Genomic DNA, 22,842 nt, shown 5'->3' with positions numbered 1-22,842 from the left:
ATATTATTACATTTGTAGAAAAGATCCATGTTACTCAACAATAGGTTTTGGGGAGAGGAGCCAGAATATCAGAGACCCCCAAGCAGAGGACAATATCCGGCTGGCCACTATTTTCGTTTTATAAACCCATGATAGTTGCAAATACAAACCTTGTGAACCCACACAAAGCATTGCCGCTACAGTAGAGAGACCAAACAATAGACACTGTAGATAGCAGTAAATAGAGTTGTGAGACGCTTGGTTGCTACAACAGAGAGAACAGACAATAACTACAGCCAGAAATTGCGAAAGTGAGCAGCAAAGAGTGATTGCAAAACACCTGGCAAGGGAGGCTGACACCTTGTAGGTCCTATGAGTAGAGCGACAGACCAAAAACAATAGTATCAAGCCTTGTGAAGTTAGAGACAAATGTGAAAGCAATACACATCACACCAAAGACAAAGCTGCAGGCGTGCAACGACCATGGGAAAAAGCAGAGGGAAATAGCGAGCTTCGGAGAGAACAGGATTAGAGGCCACAAAGCTAGGAAAAAGCTTGCACAAAAATACAAACAACCATCCATAGGAAAGGAAAACGGTTGTGTGCAAATACAAAACTCAGGAGGAAAATGTGCCATGGAATAGGCCAAGCAAGCACAGGAAAAGTGGAAATTGATCATAAAGTTGAACGGATTGAACGACCAGAGAGCAATAATCACGCATATGAAGAGGAGAAGAAAGCGACCAAACCAGGTGTAGGGACAAGGAGCATATGCGATGAAGAAACAAACAAACATGAACACATCCGAGTGAGGCTACCAACCATGACCAATGTTTGTAAGAACCCCAATTGGTTCCAACTCCAACAAACATCAAATTACTTCACTTTTGGATGTTTGACATTTTGTCAAATACTTTGCGTAAAACCTTTTTCTTGCTGTCTTTTATTTTCAGATTGTATTTGCTTGCTTGAAATAATTATAAATGAAGTTTAAATGCTTGTAGATGATTATCAAGAAATCTAGGTAAATTTTTTTAACGCAAATGTGTTAAAGTGATAGCTTCGGTTGGATTTGATATCAGTATATGGAACATACATATATGTATGTATATGTATATACATGCATATGTAAATACATATATGTATGTATATGTATATATATTTGATTTACTTTACATATTGATATCTCATGCAATTCGATACTTTATCATCATGCCTTGTTCGGGCTGTATATATATATTGTGATAGTTCCTCATGTATCAAGCATCGGTTCTTGAAATTAATGATACTATATTTGTTGTTCAGTTATTTGCTAGACTACATTCAGTTGTTGTCTTGGAGTGTCGAAGATCAGAGAATGCGCATCTTTCTAAGATATAACATATTGTTTTGGTAGGCATCAAGGATTTGATGCTAGTGCACATACCAAAAGAATATAAGTATGATGAATATCATATGATTGATAATTCTCATTGAATCATACTTCTTATTATATTGAAAGTTAACATCTAAGTTGATGGATATATGTTGATATGCCATTCTGGGAATATCATATTGAGATGATATCTCTCCGTATGCTTTAGAGCATAATGTGTTCTATAACAATCCTCCCTAGCTAAGAGGGAGTGTTGAGCTTGTAGCTTCAGTAGGATTGATTCGATCATGAGATACATTGGTGATGGTAAATCATCATTTAGACAAATATATATATATATATGGTTATTTATAGTACTGTTAATATATTATTATTGTCTAATGATGATTAACCGTGGAGACATGTCTCCTCTCATATTTATAAGTCTTGAAATCTGCATTTGGAGCACACCTATAAAAATGGCAGTACATCAAAGTGGGAAGGAATAACCAATGTTTCATTCCCATGATTTGACAAATGGCTATATGGAGATGGTTTCTGATTTGACGCATATGAACCTTCATTGAGAAAATTGTATGAAGAATGTGCAAATAAGTATTCATTAGCCTTGAGTATTACATTTATCTTCTTACTTTATTCTCTTGCTTAATTGTATTTCTATAATTACTATAAGAGTTACTTTGCCTTGATCTTTTTGTTTAATGTATGAGGAAATTCTTGCAAGAAAAGAAGGTTAGTACTTAACACATGCTACCAAATACCGTGCAGACTCAATCTTATGATAGTAGCATCAAAAAAGCTGTGATATAGAATTCACTAGTCAATTGATGATCAGGCTGAATAAAGTGAGGCTCTTGAAGCAAATATCCTTCTATATTAAGAGAGAGTCTAAAAATACATGTGTTTGACTGCATGATTTTAATGGGCCTACCCTTGTGTAAGTGATGACTTCTCATGGGAAAGTTGGAAGATTGACATCAGATTCATAGGGAGTTCAACAGACATTGTTGGGCGAAGAGATCTTCTAATGGAGTAACTTGAGGACCTGACTTCCTGGGATCATTGTTCAGAGGGGGAATTTTGAGGTGGGATCCCTTGTTAATGATCTCTTCTCTATAAGAGAGAAGTGCAAAGTGAAATTCTTTATAATGTATTCTCCACTGTGAGAAAGAAGTTTGAGGTGAAAACCCTTGTTCCACCCTCTAGGAGCAGCTATGGTGAGTCCACCCTTTGACTTGGTTCATGGTGGATATCATGTGAGTTACTAGATGGTGCTGTTGTGATTTATGTCATGAAAAGTGACAATCTTTCATTTGATATATGTGTGAGGTCACTATTGTAAGCTGACAATCTTAGCAATAGCTTGACCATGTTATCATGATAGACTTCATTAAGTTGTTGTCCCAGAATGTGCTCATAATCATGTTACCAAAATGTATCATGATTGACTATATTAAATTGTTGTCTTGGAATGAGCTGAAAATCATGATATTGTGGTAGTTGTGTTGTATTCTTGATCCATTGTCATGATAAATTACATTAACTTGATATCCCCGACTATGCCGGAAGTCATGACAATAAGTAAATTGTGATAGTCTTGGATTGAGCTGGAAATTATGAGATAAAGACTGATTATCTGATCGACTATGTTTGTGTCCCGGAATGTGCCGAAAATTAGATAGTATATATTCTTAAAGGGATATAATTGTGTATAAGCATTTCTTATGCAAACTCAAATATGAGATTATTGAGATTAAGAAATTGATCATATCCTTCATCGCTAATAGGGAGTGTTAAAGTAATAGCTTCAGTTGGATTTGATATCAATATATGGAACATACATATATGTATGTATATGTATATATATGCATATGTAAATACATATACATACATATATGTATATATATTTGATCTACTTTACATACTGATATCTCATGCTATTTGATACTTTATGATGATGCCATGATCGGGCTGTATATATATTTATTGTGATAGTACCTCTCATGTATCAAGCATTGATTAATGACATTAATGACACTATATTTGTTGTGCCAGAGATCAGAGAATACGCATCTTTCTAAGATATAACATATTCTTTTGGTAGGCATCAAGGATTTGATGCTAGTGCACATACTAAAAGAATATAACTATGATGAAGACCATACGATTGATAGTTCTTGTTGAATCATACATTGGATTATATTGAAAGATAATATCTAAGTTGATGGATATATTTGATATGCCATTCTGGTAATATCATATTGAGATGATATCTCTCTATATGCTTGAGCATAATGTGTTCTATAACAATCCTCCCTAGCTAAGAGGGAGTATTGATAAGTAATAGGTGTGACTCCTGTGCCAGACAACATACTTAAAAGATAAGTATTTTGGGAGTTATTAATATTTTAGTGGCCAAATGGGAGTTATTAATAATTGTTGATGGTGATTATTACTTATCAACAAATGAGATTTATTGGAGCCCATCAAGGGAAGTGACTCTCATTCTATGCTGGCAAATATATGTGGGTTGTAGAGTGATCTATAATAGGGATAAGAAACTCCTACGCACATGTGCACGCATAAGCATGCCCACACACACACACACACACAGAGGACCATGCCTGCCCATGCTTGTGCGCATGCACACACGTACATACACACGCATACACAAACACATACACAAAACAATTTCCAACATTCAACATAAAATATCGATACCAAATTACAATTTTCTCTCTTAATTAACTTGGAATTATATTGTTTGTTGTTTATTTCTTTTTGTGGCCAATTTCTTTATGCCAACGAAGGACTCCTAATCCATGCCTTGGCACTTCGTCTCTCTATTTGTTTCTTTCTTGCTTTTGTCGGACATTGTTTGCTGCTCTGCTTCTGTTTGCTATCTTGTGGTAATCTCTCAATCCCACAGATCCTTTTGTGGTCTTTTGTTGGACATTAATAGTATTATCTAATCTATATTTGATTTGATTTTAGTATTACTTATTATTTAATCTTGGGAAGGAGACATCACAGAGAATGAGGTGGTTTGTTGTACAATTTTATGTCTTGTGGAAAATTTAAGATTCTTATGATAAATTACTTATATTTATTGATCTCATTTCCAAAGATAATAGATATTTGGTATGTGTGTTAAGTATTTGATTGTATAATATAGTTGGTCTAGAAATTACTTTAAGGCTGAAGGATGAATACTGACTTCTATTTGTGTTACAATAGCTGGACTTTTGGCTTCTCGAGCATGATTATATATGGTAGAATTCGATTGAAATCGACTGTGGTGAGAAATTGATCATTGATTGATAATAACTTACATTGATTGAAGTTTGACATTACATAAATTGGAGTATTGTAGTTTGCCCATTGCCCTACATATAGGGCTACATTGCTTAATGATAGATGTTGACTTATATTAGAATGCTGAGTATTGAGTACATAGGAAGGAGCAATACCTAAGGCCTTGATAAGTTGCCACATCCAATATATGGTGGCTCAGGGTTAGCTTCCATATAATAATGTAAAAAAAACTGAAAGTTAAGTTGGTAGACAAGGCTTTCTACAATGATATTAACTGTGTAAACACCACATATTACAGATTCTTATCATTCTATTGATTCTAGGTATGTATATCAACAACAGACATAAATTGATACAATCAGAGAGAAAGCATTGCATAAAAATAGAGGATATCCATTATATTATACACTAAGGATGGAGAAATTATATTCTGGCAGCACAAGTAGATGTATGCAAAGCCATAGATGGAAAAGTCGCCGATTACTCAACGAGTTTTAAACACTCGCTGAGTATTTTGGCATGGCGAGTAAATCGCCCAAAAACTCGCCCAGGGAAAAACTCGGCTACAGTCCAAAAACTCGGCGACTTTTCTTTTAAAACTCGCGGTGCAGGAAACCTTGCGCCCAGTGACGGCTAAATAGGTTAAAATTCATTTTTTTTGCATTGTTTCTTTCATTTGAGTGGAGGGAAGAAGGTTTTAGCTGATTGCAAGTGATTCAAGGCAGATTTGAGTGGATTTTAGAGGATTCCAATCGGATCTAGAAGAGAAATTTCTTTCCAAGTATGTTCATCTTATCATTGTTTGAAAACTTTTTATAGTTTTTAGCAACGTTTCTATTGTTTTTGTTATTGTTTGTAAATGATTTAAAATCATTTAAAATCATTTTAACTCTATGCTTGAACTTTGAATCATTTGAAAGTTGAAACCCTAGTTGTTCTAAACTTCTAGCTTCTAAGTTCTAAGTTGAGTAAGTTCTAACTTTGTTTATTCATTTTTCTATAAATTTATGTGTAGGCAGTAGTCAAGCATTAAGAAAACATGACAAACCCGCAAGAAGAGTGGCCACAAACACCATGCCCATCTAGAGATATAGGAACTTGGCCTAAAAATGCAAGAGATAAGGCATGGTGGTATGCCTATGAAGCTCCAAATGATGTTGGGAAGGTGATATGCATTCCATGTGAGAGAATTATTTCTGGAGGCATAAAATGGCTCAAATACCACCTTGCAGGCATAAAGAAACATGACTCAAATCCTTGTCTCAAGGTAACTGATGAAGAAAAAAGATTCATCAATGCCCTACTTTTAGCTGCTGAAGAGAAAAAATTGAATAGGGAGAGGGCGAAATTAGCTATGAGGGCAGCCATAGCTGAATCTGAAGGAGCTCCTTTTGATATGCAAGAAGAAGAAGAAGCACTTGAGAACATACTAGTATCTCTTCGTGGCCCACGGATCCGCAAACAAAATATCTCTTTTACCAGTTCCACTTCCTCATCTCCTACTTCTTCATCACCATCCACATCAGGGATAGGGGGTTATTTTGTGCCCAGGAACACACCTGGAGCACAACCATCATTAGAGGGCACTGCATGGTTTAAGGAGGTGCATGAGCAAACTGATATTGCAGCATTTGATTTTTGGTTTTTCAACAATATCTCAATGAATGCCGCTGATAGTCTCTATTGGGTCAATATGGTGAATGCAATGACAATATCGGGTAAAGGGTACAAGCTGCCTAATCGCAAGGATATGAGTGGAAGGTTAGTATTTTACTATTTAGTAATTGTAAATAATTGTGATTCACTTTAGTTCATTGTTATATTTTAAATCTTAATTGTTATATCTTATTTCCTATTTTTTACTAACACTTACACTTTATTTAATATTACACCTAAATTTTGTAGGTTGCTTGACAAAGCAGTTGGTAGGGCAACATTATTGATAGAAGACCAAAAGAAAGAGTGGAAGAAGTATGGCTGCACCATTTTATCTGATGGGTGGACAGATGGAAGAAGTAGAACCATTATTAATTTCTTGGTTGCTTGCAAAGATGATGTGGTGTTTTGGAAATCTGTTGATGTCTCCAACAAAGTGAAAAATGTAGCCACATTGGCTTTAATGTTGGAGAATGTTGTCATGGAGGTGGGAATAGAGAATGTGGTGCAAATAATCATAGATAATGCAGTAGCATATGTGGCAGCAGGTAAATTTAATTTTTTATATTCAAATCAATATGAATCATGAATGTAATGCTATGGTATTATTCAATTTAGATTTGATGTATTTGTGAATACTAAATATGGAAAGTTTGTAACTAATTATTGATTTTTTGCTAATCTTTTAGGTAGAATCTTCCAAGAGAGGCATCCCACACTTTTTTGGTCACCTTGTGCGGCACATGTCCTTGACCTTCTTTTGGAGGACATAGGAAAACTTGATTGGGTGAGTCCAGTTGCGGAAGATGCTAGGCGAGTCACCAAATATATCTATAATCACCCATGGGTTCTCAGTTTGATGAGAAAAGCCATTAAAGGCAAAGATTTGATGATACCTACTATGACAAGGTTTGCAATGGTCTTCTTGACGTTGCAAAGTATTCTTGACCACATATTGGCTTTGAAACAAATGTTTGTGTGTGCTGATTGGGTTGCTTCAGCTTACTCAAAGAAGCTTGAAGGAGAGGCTATGGTATGGATAGTCTTTGATGATAGCTTTTTTGCAAAGGCTAAGGAGATTGTGGAGGTAACTTCAAGAATGAAAACATTATATTTTTAGTTTATTCAAGTTTCATTATTAATTCATAACTTACTATGTTATTAACTAATTTGTATCTTTCAAATTTCAAATGTAGATGTTTCTGCCCCTAGTTCTCGTCTTGCGCATATGTGATGGGCAACAATCCCCAATGGGAGGTCTTTATGAGGCCATGGATAGGGCGAAAGAGGATGTTAGAAGTTACTATCATGGGGATAGTCTCAGATTTGACCCCATTTGGGAAATAATTGATAGGAGGTGGAACAATATGCTCTACCAACCCATTCATACAGCAGGCTACTTCCTCAACCTCAAATTCAGGTACTATGATAATTGATTGTCCTTGAAGTTGGGATTTTACTAAGACTTTATTTACTTTACTTTTTAAGGTTGTGTAGTAAGACTTGATATCATTTTCTATTTGTTTTAGGGCTGATGATTCCTACTCGGCTCCTAATGGAGAGGTCATGGAAGGTCTCCCTAAATGCATTGAGAGAATGATATCTAGTGGAGCGGAGAGAGAGAGCTTATTGTGACCGAACAACAAATCTATGTGGAATCGAGGGGTCCTTTGTTCTCTTCTATGCTAGCAAAGAGAGCAAGATCTACTCAAGCACCAGGTAAAGCATCAAAATTTAAAACTTTTGCTAATTGATAAGTTGTGCTTTTGATTATCTTTTTTTATTGCTTTACAACTTTTTGTATTTTGTTTTGTAGATTCTTGGTGGGCAAGTTGGGGTGGCAATACCCCCAATTTAAAGAAATTTACTCTCAGAGTCCTATCCCAACCTTGTAGCTCATCCCATTGTGAGTGCAATTGGAGCTTATTTGAGTCCATCCACACAAAGAAAAGAAACAGAATGACTCAAAAACGGCTTAATGACCTTGTTTATGTGCACTATAATCTTAAGTTGCGCATAAAAAAGGCACAGATCTTAGAACTACCTGGTCCACTTGATCTAGATGAGATAGATCCTTATTCTGATTGGACAACACAGGAGCCAGGTCCATTGTTTACACCAGATGAGATCGCTGATTTGGAGAGGCAGGCCATGGAGGGGGAGGCGGACACTGATTTTCAGTTCACAATGGATGACATTGAGGATGAGGACGAGGACGATGATGATTCAGGCTCAAAGGATGAGGCATTACCGGTAGGAGGAGATGCATCCTCTTCTAGGATGCCGAGCCAGTCAGTAGGGATGTCGAGTGAGGGGGCACAGCCACAGAGTTCACAGTCACACAGCTCACGCCCTATCCCAGTGCGGGGCACTTCTTCTAGGACTAGACCCCCTCGCTTTCCTACTAGTGCAAGTGGAAAGAGGAAGATGTAATTGTATTGATGTATTTAGATTTTTAGTATTTACTTCTAGTTTGACAGATTGAAACTATTTACTATTTTGCTTCCTACCATGAGCATTCCGCATGAGAATGCAATTTTGTACACATTATGCATTTATATATATCTAAACTCTACTTGTTTCTTTTGTATTGTCTTTAATTAACTTATTAGATGCATCGTCTCATTAAATTTTGTAAAATAAATGTATGTTTAATTAAATTTCAGCGATTTTTTAGGTTCCCGATTTTTTCCCAAGTTTTTTTTTTTAAATCGCTGAGTTTTTCCTGATTAACTTTTGGGGGGCTTGGCGAGTTTTTGCCTTTGACGAGTTTTCCAACTATGTGCAAAGCAACATATTATGCAATATGGTGTGCATGGGGATATTGATCCTATGCATCTTCATTTGTTGATGTAAATGTGAAATTGGTAGTCATAACTATAGTAACTGCTAATAAAAGCTTAAATATTGATTACACATAAATGTCCTAAATTACAACTAAACATCACATAACATCTAATGTAAACACTAAGTTGTTGGCTGATAAAGATAATCAATTTGAAAAATTGTGATAAAATCATGAACATTTTATTATGTGTTCTATGACATACTTTTGGATTAATGTTCCTCTGCTTTAGCGCTTACATTAATGCTTCTTCATCTATATGAGATCAAAAGTGAATGTTTGAATTGCAGGCAATTGCTGTTGCAGAAAGAGTGGCAGATGAGAGATGTGAGCCATCACCTGGGTCTCATGGATCTTTGGTTGGCTATCAAGTTCGCCTTGACAATGCTTGGTAATTCTTCTCTCCCAATTATTTAAGTTTGGAAATGCAACTTAAGGACTTTTAAGAAAATCAGTGATGTTAAAAACTGTTTCATTTCTTCAAAAGGGAATTCATTCCAATAAGGCTGCTTATCATACTCAGGTGCCAACACACCCACATCGCGAGTGCTAAAAGGCTGATTGCTTTATTCAGAAAAAATGTGTTCACTGTGCCGCCCAGGAATGTTTCTCTTTAAATAAGTCACTTTCCAACTTATTAGTACTGAGATTGTCATAGACATTCCTCTCCATAGGCTTGGTTTGGAGACAAACCAAAAGTCATTTGAGTGGTCTTTGTCGGAGTGAGACAAGGGATCATCAAAAGCTGATTTGGAGACATCATCATTTGCACTTTTACCTTGCCTTTCATGTGAAATTGTCTTAGTAATCTGGTAACAACCATCCGCTCCACTTGTATCATCAATAAAGTTACTAGTCTTGGAATCATATCCAGATGAATCTGAACTAGGATCCTGGGCTTCTTTTTATCCTTTTCTTCATGCACAATCTCATCCACAGTACCTACATGCTTGACTCAAAGAAGCATCCTGAGCTTTTCCACGTAGTCCTCATGAGTCAAAATTAACTTTTCAATCTGAGTGTTTCGTTACGATCCTCTTCATTTTCTCACTTCTCATCATCTAAGAAGAGTTTCCACTTGTCTTTACACTGAGCAATTACTTGTTTGTGCATGACCAAAGAATTGTCCTTTGGCTTCTCTTTTTTAATTTTGCATTTAACTATAATGTGATAATTCATGCATTGCTTCAAAGTTTAGATTCATCCAATATGCAATTAATGTGAAATTGTAGAAAAATTTAATATTGTGATTAATATATATTATATATAGTATGATTAATATGTATAGTAACCCTTAATATTGTTGATTTGCCTGATTGCTAACCATTGTGTAGAAGGTTTTAGTAGCTCAATTGTACAGTAGACTTCTTAATCCTTAAAGTTAACATCAACTAACATCAACCTCTCTGATGGTTGTGAAATTTGGTTTTTCTTTTATTGTGTTAAACTTCAATGTGATAATTCGTGCACTGCTTCAATGTTTAGACTCACGCAATTAATTTGAAATTGTACAGTAATATAGTATTAAATATTCTAATAATAAAACTCCTGCTTGGTTCATTTCAGGAGTCCTAGAACAAAGCTATTGTTCTGTACAACTGGAATCCTCCTGCGAAAGTTAGTTGTGAGTTCAATCCTGGTTACATTTTGATGTTTATAGAAGAATACATTTATTATATTATTTGAAATATGTGATTCTACTTCTTTGTCCTATTTTTAAAGAACTACTATATGGAGCATCTATGAATGTGGGTAATCATAAGAGTCTGTTAGCTGGTTTACTATTATTAAGTGAGGAGAATTAATATACTCTTGCAAGACTATAGCCTTGGCTTACACGTTGATGCAATTATCAAAAGTATGAGTTAAAGCATCCATAAACTGTTTTTGAGTTTACATCTCCTCTTTATGGGTGCACATGCTCTTGTACACCTCATGCACTAATCTAGATTCTATATTGAGCCTATCTGGTTTTTTTTAACCAATGACTTGGATCCATGTATATACATGCTAAGACCATTGTTTGTTTCTCATTCTTCTCTATTATATAAATGTGACTCATCAGCCCATAGGCAGCAATGTAGCTTTTGTGTCTTTTTTTTTACATGCACTATTTGGGGTTGCTTCTTTTGGTTGTTAGCTTATTTCATTTGTTTCTTGTACAGTAATCTTAGTAATTTCCATATGTTAAGAGTGGTTGCAGTTGTTTAACTGATATATAATTGTAATCCATTACCAATGATAACATTCTTGTGAAAGATGTTTATATTAATGTAATCTAATTACTTTATGTTGAAGATGGTAGCTGCGATAGAGATCTTTATCTCTGGAAATATGAATGTTATTACCGTTATTGTTACGTTCAGCTGAAAAGGACACTTATGTTTAAATAGTAATATTGAATGTAATGCCATGTATCATTCACATGCATTGGGGCATGAATATTCAAAGAGTTATTATTAATTATAGGAGTTATGGGAATCTCAAGAGACCTTTTGGCTATCATGTGAAGAGTCTCTCCTATTGTTATATATTTGCATCATGCAAAGCATATTGTACATTTTTTTGAACATTTCATTATCAATAAAGATATTTTTTGTGTTGTGTAGCTGGGTTTTTCCCTTCATTCTTGAAGGGTTTTCCCAGGATAATTCTGGTGTTCTTTGTTTTTGTTTTCTCTCTTTCTTATTGCTGATTATCTTCATGGATTTCTAGGCTCCAGTTTTAACATGGTATCAGAGCCAGGTTGATAACAGTAATAAATTATAACCTTGGTGGATCATGAAGTCCTATGTTTTGCATTAGGGGTCTTTAATCAGAGCCTGCTATGATTTCTAGTGGAGATTTAGATTCAAATTGTTGTGTTAAGGAAATATATGATGACGATATTTCTATTGCACTGTGATCGAGAAAATTTATGGACTACTGACATTCATCAGCGATATTATTTCTCCTTATTTTTGGCATAAGTGGCTTCTTCCCATGGTAACGACAGTCTTCGTGGGAGGTAAAGAGTCATCTATTGTTCAGATCACCATGGCTAGTGGTTCTTTCATTTTAGGAGTCAACTAGTACTGTTGATGAGGAGACATCGACATGAAGGTTTAATTTTGATTGTAGTAATTGCATGCATGATCAGGGAAGTATTGCTTATTTTCATTTTTTTAATCATTCCTAGCGATATTAAATTTGGAGTTTATCACTTTTTGCATCTTGTTTTTTATACCACTCACTCTCTGGAGGTGTCGTAATAAGTTTTGGCCCTTGTCTATAATCTTGCCATGTTGTTACCGTCCTTTATGATCCATGATGGTTCTCTCATTTATTTCTTTGTCTTTTATATGAATCGGTGGAGAGAAATCTAGTGAGTCTTGATTTTTTTTTTTATGCAATGAGAAGTATACAACGTCAATGGCGGGTATACCAAACAGAGGTCCACGAGTTGGGGTTCTTCCTCCTTTGCATCATAGATTTGGTCGCTAAAAGAGCATCATTATGGTTGATATATGATCTTTATCTCATCGACAACATTTCGTACAAGACACAGAGAGTTCCTCCAATTTATCATCATTCTTCTATTTTGCACTAACATAAATCTCACTCAGAGGCCTTTTATAGGTAAGGGAAATCTTTGGCGTGGGAGTAATCTGTGAATGGAGGTGGAAAAATCGAATATGTTGCGGCGCTCACTGTCTGCATGTCTTGATCGTCCTCAATCCAAAATCGCCAAGGACGACGCTTTATCTATTTGTGATATTGGGACCATTAGATGACCAGAGCAAGTATATGTTTCAATATGTGGAAGTAAAGATTTTCATCAAATCGATTGCACCTAGCAATGAAGGTTGTTGACCTGAAGCCACATCGATGATTTGACAAGCTTGATGAGTGAGAATCTAAGATCACATCAATTTTGATTGAGCTCCCACGGGGGGTCGGTTATCAAGAAGCATGTATCGCTACATTCTTTGAGCTATTTTGAATCCTGTTATGAAAGTTAGACAAGTTTTTATTATTATGAAACAGATAGGCTACAATCATGTCAGGTAACCATAATATTGTGCGTTACTTATCATAGTTAAGTCTTTACTTCTATAGGGCATGGCCTCATCTTTAATAGATTTGGTAGAGTAATAGGAGTTATCAATTGAATTATTAAATTTAGGTATGCTTATGTTATTTTTGTGTTCATATCATAGATAACTTTGATGTACTCTCATCTGCTCATTTACCTATCATATTCATTATGACATGTTTGCATGAGCTTCAATTGACATTGAGTATAGAAGAGTTATAATATTCTGTGAAGGGAGTTCTCTCAAAGACAAGAATCTATGAAAGGGAGTTTTGAAAACTAAAAGGGAGTTCTTTCTCTATGCATGTGTTTAGGATAGGTTGCATATAAAAGAGATAAGTATTATTGTGATATCACACGCATTATTTTGGTTGTAGAGGTTTTTCTTTATATTCATTCGTGTGCATGTTGATAAAAAATAATTGAGTATTTATGATTATATCTCTTGAAAACTGGGTATACATAGTGTTTGTCTTAGCAGTGATATTTGTGATTGATTAATTAGAGTGAGTTGTTCTTGATTGAGAGGGAGTTCTCATTAAAACCCTTGTTTTCTTTTATATACTTTGGTATAGTAGACTTTTTGAGACTTTGTTGGAAAAGAGTTTCAATTATGATTAGATTTGAAAGTTTATGACAAGATTATTTTACTAATCTCTCTTGGTTCCAGGATGCAACAAGATAAGGATTAAAGCTCTAGAGGAAGATGTTGAGCTTGAGAGGGAGATTTTTGCTTCACAGGAAGTCTTCATAATTAAGAGGGAGTACTTATGGAATCCCCATCACTCTCATAGATGCTTGTGATGCTTGCGGCATTTATAAAGTTTGAGACTTAAATGGAATCAAGTCTTAGTTTGTTATTGCTTATTTTATTCTTGTGTAAATAAATGAGATTGTAAGATTAGCTATGATAACTCTTTCACTATGCGATAGTGAACATCATGTTGAGAGAGTCCATGATGTCATCATGTTGAGAGTCCATGAACATCATGTTGAGAGATTCCATGATGGGAGTTGGATGTCATGTTGAGAGATTCCATGATAGTTCACTGAGATCATGATTAAAGACTTTAGCTGTGAGTATTACAAATCTTTCACATTGAGAGATTCCATGAATGTGATTAATTGTTACAGGTTTTCATGTTGAGAGATTCCATGAATGTGATTAAATTGTTATAGGTTTTCATGTTGAGAGATTCCATGAATGTGATTAACTGTTGCAAGGTTTCTTGTTGAGCGATTCCATGAATGTGATTGATTGTTATAGTTTTTCATGAATCTTATAGATATATGGGATAAGATTTCATCATTAACATTTTGGTTGCAGTCTTGTGTGATTGTTAAGCTAAAGAACTCTCTCTGGCTAAGAGGGAGTGTTGAAGATGGTAGCTGCGATAGAGATCTTTATCTCTGGAAATATGAACGTTTTTACCGTTATTGTTACGTTCAGCTGAAAAGGACACTTATGTTTAAATTGTAATATTGAATGTAATGACGTGTGTCATTCACATGTATTGAGGCATGAATATTCGAAGAGTTATTATTAATTATAGGAGTTATGGGAATCTCAAGAGACCTTTTAGCTATCATGTGAAGAGTCTTTCCTATTGTTATATATTTGCATCATGCAAAGGATATTGTACATTTTTTTTGAACATTTCATTATCAATAAAGATATTTTTGTGTTGGGTGGTTGGGTTGTTCCCTTCATTCTTGAAGGGATTTCCCAGGCTAATTTTGATGTTCTTTGTGATGAAGCCTGAAAATTTAGCCTCCATTAATGCATTGATCTTGATCTTTTCATCCTATGATTGATATCGTTCTTTTATTTAATAATGATTAGTCTTGTTAATATTCGTACAAAATACTATCCTAACCAATAGGTTCCTTCCTTAAAATCAAGGAGGAACATGTTATGAATGTGACAGTAAAGAGGAACATGAAAAATGCTTGAATTTAGGGAATAGGGCCCTTCCTTAAAATTGTTTTACCATGACCATTCTTCTATGGCTATTTCTAGAGATTGGGAGACTCCTATTAAGCCCTTATCTCCAATTTTTGGATTGTATGATGCAATCCTTGTTAAACAGGAAAACTTTTTCTTACGGGGCATGGCTTACACTATTGCCATGATATCAGATTTTGATAAATATGCTAATGATTTTATTTCAAAATCCTTCAAGCCGTCAAAGCGAGGCCGTTTTGCAGATGTTTCAGTCAATCTTAAATTCTTTTCAAAGGGCTACCATTGATCATGAGATTGTCCCTAATCTTGTTACATCAAGATCAATTAGAGATACAATTCATGAGAACGTTCATATTATGAAGGATGAATTCAATTAGCATACATGTTAAAAACATGATTATTGGTGTCAAGTTTCATTCTTGCAGGACTGTTCTTTAGTCCTCTTGATAGAAATATTGTGACAATGCTTTTATATAAATGACCAGGTTCGGGAGTCTGTCTCAAGGTTCTGGAGATTGTGCTTCAACAAGGTCTAGTACATCCAGTGACTTGTGTACCATATTTGCAAATTGAAGAAGACAAAACAATATTGTTGTTCATTGACCAATGACCTTCTTTTGTCAGATTATGAATTTGTAGTCCCTGGAAATCATCATGATTATGTAGAACTAAAATATGATGAACTTCTTGAAGGATATTATGAAAGAGAAAGCACCACACTTGAAAGATATCTCACTGCCAAATACACACGAAGACAAGAACAAAATATGTAATTTATATTGCGTCCAAGAATCGAAGAGGATACATTGAAAAAGTGACCTCAGCACAGGCGGAGAGATGAAAATGAACAGGCATGATGGTAATAAAGGTCATGGAAGTGTTGGAAATCAACAGCAACAATCTCTGCGCATGTAAAGGATGAGCTGAGTAGAGCTACTTAATCACCTGCTATACCCAAGACAAGGGTTGAAATGATGCCATAGACGTTCTTGGGGCCGTTCGGATTGAAGACAATATTCACGAGAGTCTGTAACTGCTTCACAACGTGACAACAAAATTACAAGTGCATCATACAAATACAATACCATAGAATATAACCACAAGGAAAAAACGATGGTCATTAGCAACAGACTAAGAAGGAACCTCAAAGAAATACGAAAAACAAAGATTCGTGCGTTTGCCAAATTGTGTGAACCAGATTTACCAAAACGAGGAGCCACAGTGGATGAATTTAAAAAAGGGGAACAACTTCTATTCATTTTAAACGGCACCAAGTTGAACTCCTACACCAAGTATCAGCAATAAATGAATTATTTACCAAAATCACGCTCAGAATGCATATGTGAAATGGTTGATGATCCCAAATTTCTTCTACCTACATTCAATGCACTTGAGACATTGCTAAGAGTTCAGGCTTGACGGGATTGGTAATGAAATTTCATCGAAGAGAGGCATTGTTTATGCAGTCTGATTCCCAATTGAGCCAAATGAAACAACTGGAGAGTTTTGTGTCATAACATATCAAATGCGATACCAAAAGGGATCCTGTGGGCAAGCAAACACTTTGCTGGCATGAGAGTGGGATTAAATTAAAATTAAGGGGCTGATGAACTTCAAATAAAGTTAATAATACTAAAGTCCGATAATGTAGAATTAGTTGGTATGATTAAGAAGTATTGGGTCATAGTTTAGAAGAGATGTAATTTATTTATGAAGGGACGTAACTCTTGAATATTTAAAGTATAAATATGGGGTGACAGTGAGTGAACAAAAATAAGATTCAATATTCGAACAATTACATTCAGATTTACTTTCAGGAGGCATTTTTTATTTATATATTTTTGTAAGGAGGAATAAGGGCTCAATATGGCTTTGTAATATAAATTCCATTATTTTAGTTTTAAAATAAAATAAAATGTCTTTTGTTTATTTTTAAATGGTGTGGAGATTTAAATTGTAGGCAAATTGTTCTTTGTAATTATTTTTGGAATTTTGTATACAATTCAAATGTCAGATAAGTGGACATGGTCATTTAGCATTTAAATTCGATAATCACAGATAGTGTGAAATAAATAATTGTTTCCATATCTGTGTCCAGTTTGTCTCCCAGAGGAGTTAAAATTCAATTTGGACTAATTTAAAGATTGCATAATAATTGACCCATCGCATCTTGATTATTTAATGGTTGGCAGTCAAGTGTATAAAACATTATGAGGTTGTATGTGAAAATTCATTGAAGTTGACTCTATAGCCCGGATGAGTAGAGGCATTGGCCTTTTTATTAAAGTCAGAAAATCTATATATTCTTTCTACAAGCATCAAATTCATGATTAACAAAATTTATACAAAACATTCGATTATCAAGTATTCAGCATCCAATTTCATTATCATTGAGTTAGAGGACCTTGCCAGCTGAAGAACTCCAAAGTTTAAACTCGCTATATAAAAGCCTTGAACTAGATAGTAAGCGTTTGAGGTGAAGGTTTTACCTACCTGGGTGTAGTGGAGCCTGAAGTGCAGGGGAATCGAGAAGTATTCCTGTTCGTTGGATGGAACTGATTGAGAAGTCCTATTGGAGAAGTGGTAGGGTCTTGGATTTCCAATCTGTGGTTTTGGGAACCAACAGATTGGCGACTCTATTGGGGATAATTGCTCGCAATACATATTGCGAAGTTACCTAGAATTTCTAAGTTTGTAGATCAGTATCAGAAGTTTTATTGGTTTGTTTGGAAGTATACTCTGCTAGAAGTAAGAACCCGAAAGATCAATACATTCCTCGAAAGAGGTGGCAACTCTATTCAACAAAGTTTTAGTTGGTAACTTTGCTGAGGGAAAGGACTTAGAAGGATATGATTTGATTATCTAACATGGAGAAAGTATACTACAATCAGGACGAGGATCTATGTTACGTCATGGAGGAAGAATAAATACACCCCTTAGATGTTTTTTTCAATTTGGAAAGATATGAAGGCGAGACATCGACACATTTGTTTATAAGGATGGTGGATATTTTTGAGGAAGTACCTTCAAACATCATGCCTTCACACAAGGAATTGATAAGAAAGTTTTGTGAATTGGGAATCTCACCAGATGACCCGGATTTGATGCTTCTTTTCCAAATATTGGATGAAAGTCTGAGTTATATATCTCCTTTGGATGCATATTTGAATTTAGAAAAGCAAGAAAGTGAATCTGCAACAAAATTCTTTATGAGAATGTTCAATGCTTATCAAGAAATACCTTCAGAATACAAACCTCCATTATCTGATCTTCCCTATAGGATGCGGGAATTAGGCCTTTTATATGATCATCAATTTACTAATTTTCTCAAATTTATGGATAATGAGCTGGTTGCAGAGGAAAATGAATGCAAGACTGAAATAACATATAAGTCAAATGAAATTTTAGATTCAAATGGAGATGAAAATTTTAGGCATTCTGAAGGAGAATCAGCCCATGATGATATTCATATGGTTATAGGTGATAGTAAATGTGAAAATGAGGAAGTGGATTCTCTTAGTGTGGAGGAGATTTCAGCCTTGTTAAATCTAGAATATCAGAAGCATGTTGAGAAAAATGGTCCAAATTATTTCTCAAATCACCATGGTGAGCAAGGTGATGAATTAGTACATTCTAAAGTGGTACTGGATGAAAGAGATGGTCATTCTGAAGAATCATAAAGTGAAGATGATATAGAATTGCATATGGCATATGAACATGAAGAGATCTTAGGATATATTGTTGATAAAGATATCCATCTTACTGGTCAAGAAGATGATGATTCCCAAAAGGATGAAATTAGTACACTATTTGATGAAACATTTGCTGATTCAGATGAAACTTCTCATGATAGTATGCCTGAATTCTCCATACACCTAGACCTATTGTTTGAAGAAGAAGTGATTGAAAACAGCTCTAAATTCACTATATTCTCAAATCCATTGTATGAAGAGGATTTTCTCTATAGCCAAATCCATCAACACCATGATGAAGATAGCATGTCCAATTTTGAAATTGATGAAACTCATGAAGTGTATTCAGAAGATGAGACTTCTTTCAATTCATCCAATGAGCAGGAGTTGCAGCAAATACGTGAAGGAGTGATAGTATCAGCCATGCATAATGAGGAGAATGTGTTGAGTATTTCTGAAAGTTTTCCAAGTATCATATCTGATGGAGTTCTTGATGAGAGAGAGGTAACATTTCTTGAATGCAAATTATCTTCGAACTCTTTGGGTTAAGATGGGTCAGATTGTGTATGTAAAGATCTTCCATTTAGCAAACATTGCAGTGCATCAAATGATCTCTCAAAGCCTAAACATAAGATGGATACCAAAGATTACATTGACCAAACTAATCCATTAAGTGTTATCCATATGAGTGATGCATTAGATTCAGCAAGGGTTCAGATGTTGGGGGTAAAAGATTCAGAAGTTTATCTATGTTTAAATACTCTTGTTGATGAAGGAAGGGCGAATTCTGATCCTAAACAAATGATGAAGGGAAAGCATATCATGATCAGTAGGTTGAAAGTGGTACTTGATCAGAATAAGGTGTTTGATGGAGGAAAGAACAAAAGTACATTTTTTTTGGGGGGGGGGGCTTGGGGCCACCCAATTTCACCCGTGCATCATGTTAAGCATGAATACTCGGTCTGCTCTTCCAGAGATAGTTGGAATCTCATTATGCTCACAAGGAACATATGTCCCCAATGAGAGCCACTGATGGAGCCTAAAAATTTAGCCTCCATTAATGCATTGATCTTGATCTTTTCATCCTATGATTGATATTGTTCTTTTATTTGATCATGATTAGTCTTGTCAATATTCCTACAAAATACTATCCTAACCAATAGGTTCTTTCCTTAAAATCCAGGAGGAACATGTTATGAATGTGACAATAAAGAGGAACATGAAAAATGCTTGAATTCAGGGAACAAGGCCCTTCCTTAAAACTTTTTTCACCACAACCATTCTTCTATGGCTGCATCAAGATCAATTAGAGATACAATTCATGAGAATGTTCTTATTATGAAGGATGAATTTAATTAGCATACATGTTAAAAACATGATTATTGGTGTCAAGTTTCAATCTTGCAGCACTGTTCTTTAGTCCTCCTGATAGAAATATTGTGAGCATGCTTTAATATAAATGACCAGGTCCAAGAGTCTGTCTCAAGGTTCTAGAGATTGTGCTTCAACAAGTCTAGTACATCCAGTGACTTGTGTACCATATCTGCAAATTGAAGAAGACAAAACAATATTGTGGTTTATTGACCAATGACCTTCTTTTGTCAGATTATGAATTTGTAGTCCCTAGAAATCATCATGATTATGTAGAGCTAAAATATGATGAACTTCTTTGAATGCCACTGCTATAACTGCTGGTGTGTAGTGTTTTGCTTTTGCATTTCCTACTCCATGGCAGCGGGAATTTCTCTTTCAATTTAATTTTCATGGGGCATGTGGAGATCAGAAGGACGGAGCCAATATGAAGACGAAGACATGCTTAGACACTAATAAGAGAGTTTAAAACTACACGAATCCACGATAATTATGAAAGAGAAAGCACTGCACTTGAAGGATATCTCATCGCCAAATACATACGAAGACAAGAACAAAATATATAATTTATATTGCATCCAAGAATCAAAGAGGATACATTGAAAAAGTGATCTCAGCACAGGCGGAGAGATGAAAATGAACAGGCATGATGGTAATAAAGGTCATGGAAGTGTTGGAAATCAACAACAACAATCTCTGTGCATGTAAAGGATAAGCCAAGTAGAGCTACTTAATCACATGCTATTCCTGAGACAAGGGTTGAAATGATGCCATAGATGTTCTTGGGGCCATTCGGATTGAAGACAATATTCACGGGACTCTGTAACTGCTTCACAGCGTGACAACAAAATTACAAGTGCATCATACAAATACGATACCATAGAATATAACCACAAGGAAAAATCGATGGTCATTAGGAACCGACTAAGAAGGAACCTCAAAGAAATACGAAAAGCAAAGATTCGTGCATTTGCCAAACTGTGTGAACCAGATTTACCAAAACAAGGAGCCACAGTGGATGAATTTAAAAAAGGGGAACAACTTCTATTCATTTTAAACGGCACCAAGTTGAACTCCTACACCAAGTATCAGCAATAAATGAATTATTTACCAAAATCACGCTCAGAATGCATATGTGAAATGGTTGATGATCCCAAATTTCTTCTACCTACATTAAATGCACTTGAGACATTGCTAAGAGTTCAGGCTTGATGGGATTGGTAATGAAATTTCATCGAAGAGAAGCATTGTTTATGCAGTTTGATTCCCGATCGAGCCAAATGAAACAGCTGGAGAGTTTCATGTCATAGCATATCAAAATGCGATACCAAGAGGGATCTTGTGTGCAAGCAAATACTTTGCCTGCATGAGAGATGGGATTAAATTAAAATTAGGGGGCTGATGAACTTCAAATAAAGTTAATAATACTAAAGCCCAATAATGGAGAATTAGTTGGTACGATTAAGAAGTATAAAGTATTGGGTCATAGTTTAGAAGAGATGTAATTTATTTATGAAGGGACGTGACTCTTGAACATTTAAAGTATAAATATGGGGTGTCAGTGTGTGAAAAAAATAAGATTCAATATCCGAACAATTACATTTAGATTTACTTTTAGGAGGCATTTTTTATTTATATATTTTTGTAAGGAAGAATAAGGGCTCAATATGGCTTTGTAATATAAATTCCATTATTTTATTTTTAAAATAAAATAAAATGTCTTCTGTTTATTTTTAAATGGTGTGGAGATTTAAAGTGTAGGCGAATTGTCCTTTGTAATTATTTTTGGAATTTTGTATACAATTCAAATGTCAGATAAGTGGACATGGTCATTTAGCATTTAAATTTGATAATCACAGATAGTGTGAAATAAATAATTGTTTCTATATCTGTGTTCAGTTTGTCTCCCAGAGGAGTTAAAATTCAATCTGGACTAATTTAAAGATTGCATAATATTTGACTTTTCGCATCTTGATTATTTAATTGTTGGCAGTAAAGAGTATAAAACATTATGAGGTTGTATGTGAAAATTCACTGAAGTTGACTCTATAGCCTGGATGAGCAGAGGCACTGGTCTTTTTATTAAAGCCAGAAAATTTATATATTCCTTCTACAAGCATCAAATTCACGATTAACAAAATTTATACAAAACATTCAATTATCAAGTATTCAATATCCAATTTCATTTTCATCGAGTTAGAGGACCTTGCCAGCTGAGGAACTCCAAATTTTAAATTCTCTATATAAAATGAACCAGATTGTAAGTGTTTGAGGTGAAAGTTTAGTTGCCTGGGTGTAGCAGAGTCTGAAGTGTAGGGGAATCAAGAAGTATTCCCGTTTGTTGGCCAAAACTGATTGAGAAGTCCTATCGGAGAAGTGGCAGGCTCTTGGATTTCCAATCCACAGTTTTCGGAACCAACACTTTGTTTTTTTTTCTCTCTTTCTTATTGCTGATTATCTTCATGGATTTCTCGGCTCCAGTTTTAACACTTTAGATATAAAATTTTTTCTAAATTAAATTTAATAGTTTAGAAAATTAAATATATTTATCTCGAAAGAAACTCCAAA

At 35.0% G+C, this 22,842-nt stretch overlaps 2 protein-coding genes across 6 annotated transcripts in view; both read left to right on the top strand.

Moving 5' to 3' along the window:
- The window catches only part of LOC149572842 (DExH-box ATP-dependent RNA helicase DExH7, chloroplastic-like), a 356,903-nt gene that overhangs the window by 95,498 nt on the left and 238,563 nt on the right, over nucleotides 1-22,842 (top strand). For all 5 annotated transcript variants that reach the window (XR_016359987.1, XM_089813915.1, XM_089813917.1 and 2 more), the window contains exons 14-15: nucleotides 9,461-9,561; nucleotides 10,737-10,794. Coding sequence is in view for 4 of the 5 variants with exons in the window: in XM_089813915.1 (XP_089670041.1) it covers nucleotides 9,461-9,561; nucleotides 10,737-10,794 (159 nt within the window). In the remaining variant the exon portion in view is untranslated. The remainder of the gene's footprint in view (nucleotides 1-9,460; nucleotides 9,562-10,736; nucleotides 10,795-22,842) is intronic.
- LOC149572846 (uncharacterized) lies at nucleotides 6,527-8,276 on the top strand. The gene is made up of 5 exons (XM_089811998.1): nucleotides 6,527-6,873; nucleotides 7,015-7,412; nucleotides 7,522-7,745; nucleotides 7,855-8,044; nucleotides 8,142-8,276. The coding sequence occupies exons 1-4, from the start codon at nucleotides 6,789-6,791 to the stop codon at nucleotides 7,958-7,960; spliced, it is 813 nt and encodes a 270-aa protein (XP_089668124.1). The 5' UTR covers nucleotides 6,527-6,788; the 3' UTR covers nucleotides 7,961-8,044; nucleotides 8,142-8,276.

The sequence above is a fragment of the Cupressus sempervirens genome, chromosome 2 (assembly GCF_028749045.1).
Source record: "Cupressus sempervirens isolate cs-2001-9-10 chromosome 2, ASM2874904v1, whole genome shotgun sequence".
Lineage (NCBI taxonomy): Eukaryota > Viridiplantae > Streptophyta > Pinopsida > Cupressales > Cupressaceae > Cupressus > Cupressus sempervirens.
The sequence above is the reverse complement of the archived record's forward strand: the minus strand, read 5'-3'. Positions and strand labels throughout refer to the sequence as shown.